This window comes from Canis lupus, chromosome 27 (genome assembly GCF_003254725.2).
Source record: "Canis lupus dingo isolate Sandy chromosome 27, ASM325472v2, whole genome shotgun sequence".
Taxonomy (NCBI): Eukaryota; Metazoa; Chordata; class Mammalia; order Carnivora; family Canidae; genus Canis; species Canis lupus.
Genome location: NC_064269.1, coordinates 21965007 through 21967324, shown reverse-complemented (window position 1 = coordinate 21967324; position 2318 = coordinate 21965007). Strand labels below are relative to the sequence as shown.

General features: G+C 42.7%; 1 protein-coding gene across 1 annotated transcript; it reads right to left on the bottom strand.

The window, feature by feature from the left end:
- Positions 1-722: 722 nt before the first annotated feature.
- LOC112665538 (protein kinase C-binding protein NELL1-like) lies at positions 723-2072 on the bottom strand. Its single transcript, XM_035707463.1, has one exon. The coding sequence runs from the start codon at positions 1865-1867 to the stop codon at positions 1316-1318; it is 552 nt and encodes a 183-aa protein (XP_035563356.1). The 5' UTR covers positions 1868-2072; the 3' UTR covers positions 723-1315.
- Positions 2073-2318: the final 246 nt, after the last annotated feature.

Genomic DNA, 2318 nt, shown 5'->3' with positions numbered 1-2318 from the left:
AAAAATAAGAAATGACACCCATTAAGAAGTTGAGTCTAGGGGTTCCTGGCTGGCTTCGGTGATCAAGAGTCTGACTCTTGACTTCATTTCAGGTCATGATCTCAGGGTGGTGGGATCAAGTCCGGCATCTGGCCGCCCACTTGGTGAGAAGTCTGCTTGAGCTTCTTGGATTCTCTTTCTCCCTCTCCCTCTCCTTCTCCCTACCACTCACTCTCTCTCTCTTAGATAAATAAGTAAATCTTTAAACAACAGTAACAACAACAACAAAAGAAGTTAAGTGTAATATATGAGACCTAAAACATTTATTCTTTTTCTTTCAATTTTTTTGGCTGTTTTTTTTTTTTTTTTTTTTTTGTCTGTTTGGTGTGGCAAATTCACAATAGGCAGATTTATTTTTAGAATTTGATCCAAAATCCAGAAAAAATAAATAAAAGGAGCTGAGTCCCTATTATGTTAGTACACAAAATAAACCAAAACTACATCAACATTTACCATGAGATCATTTAAATATATTTGCAAATGATCTGATAAGGGAAACATGATTTACAATATGGGAAACTTCTACCAACCAAAGACTTAAATGCAGTGTCCTGTAGGTCATCTAGACTACATTAGCATGGATGAACCAAGTGGTAGGTCCAAAATGCATTCCTCAAACACCCTCCTCAGAAGCAGACTTTGATAACTGTCTGTGGTAAAAAAAAAAACAAAAACAACTCCTGTTCTTCATCATACTGTATGGTCACTTTCTCCATTTTCTCCCATGATGATGAGTCCATTTTAAATACTTCAATTAATCTGAAAATATTCCAAATCCACAGAATAGCAGACGTTTCCATTCTTGCATCTGCAGATTGTGCAAGGAGATCCAGCCATGTTCAGACTGAACTGCTAAGCAGTTGAAATGCCACAGCTGTCCAGGCAAGTTTTTCTGATGTCATACGCAATGTTATCAGCTAGGCAGAGGTCACTGACCCGGCAGGAAAACAATGCCTTTCCAAGAGGGCTATGTACTCCCAGCTCAAATTGGAGTAAGTGGCCAGTAATCTATTTCTTCTTCGAGACACCAGCACTGCTAGCAGCTGTGAGTTCAATTGTCTCCACTTTGATAGAGCTTGTGTCCATTTTGATCTAAATATTAACTTGTGACCCTGGTGTCACACTTTGGGCAACAGAAAAGGTCAACGTTTGGATTCCAGCAATCACAAGCTGTCTATTGGCAGGATATCTTTTGGTCCTTGCAGGGACAGAGAGAACACCAGTTTCTTTCAAGATCCACACCTGCCTATTGCACTGCAGCTCTCCACTGGGGCAGTCACCAGAGCAGGAGGGCCTTAGAAAGGCAGATGCAGTCAAATCCCCATGCCAGGTTGATGGAGGCAGAATCGCTCCAACAGGTATGAGTTCTGAAGGCGCATTCATCAACATCAGTACAGGATTCCATCCTCATAAAAACTGCTTCTGCACACACAGTGGTACTGCTATGGCAGGTTAACGCAGCAGGTATGGTTGTGGCACCCAATGATCCCCCCTGTACATTCATCAATGTCTTTCTCACAGTGGGTTCCTTTGAAATCCAGAGGACAAACACATTTGTGAGGAGCCACGATGTTTCATATCTGCTGCCCTTTTGGCAGAACATTCTGCAGATGGTCCCATTCCCCACGTAGCCCAGTTTGTAGGTGCAGCTGTGTCCCTGGACAATGTTGGCGCAGATGGCATTCTTGTCACAGATGTGTTGCCTGTGGCCACATTCATCATACTTTGTACAAGAGAAGTCATCTACACGAATGTATCCTGGGACACAGTCATAGCGATATAACCCAGGCAAGTTGACACACACAGTATTGGCAGGACAGTAATGCATTTTAGCTGCACACTCATCAATATTTTCATGGTAGGCAGAGTCTCTCTGGCCACAGATGTACCATTCTCGCGCTCCCAAGTAGCTTCTGTATTCTAGTTTTTGCACTGTAAGTTTTCACCACATTTAGGTCTGTCTGCACAAAAGTTATAACCTCTACTGCATGTGATCCTTTTCTGAGCAGTTCAAAGGTAGGTATGCTTTTATAATTTTTACTGAAACTCCACCTCAGCATTCCCAGCATCTCTTAGTTAAAATCCACTGGCCTTCTGCAAGGACATTTCCTGCAGAGATACGTTTTGGTCAGCAGACTTTACAGCACTGGTTAGCAAAGTGCATGGGGAGGTAGTCTAGGGAGCAACTGAGAGGGAGATAGGACATCCTTTGACACTCCACAGCACCACTTTGCATGTTCAGTTCCCGCAGTGATCACCATTAACCCAGGAGACTTAGT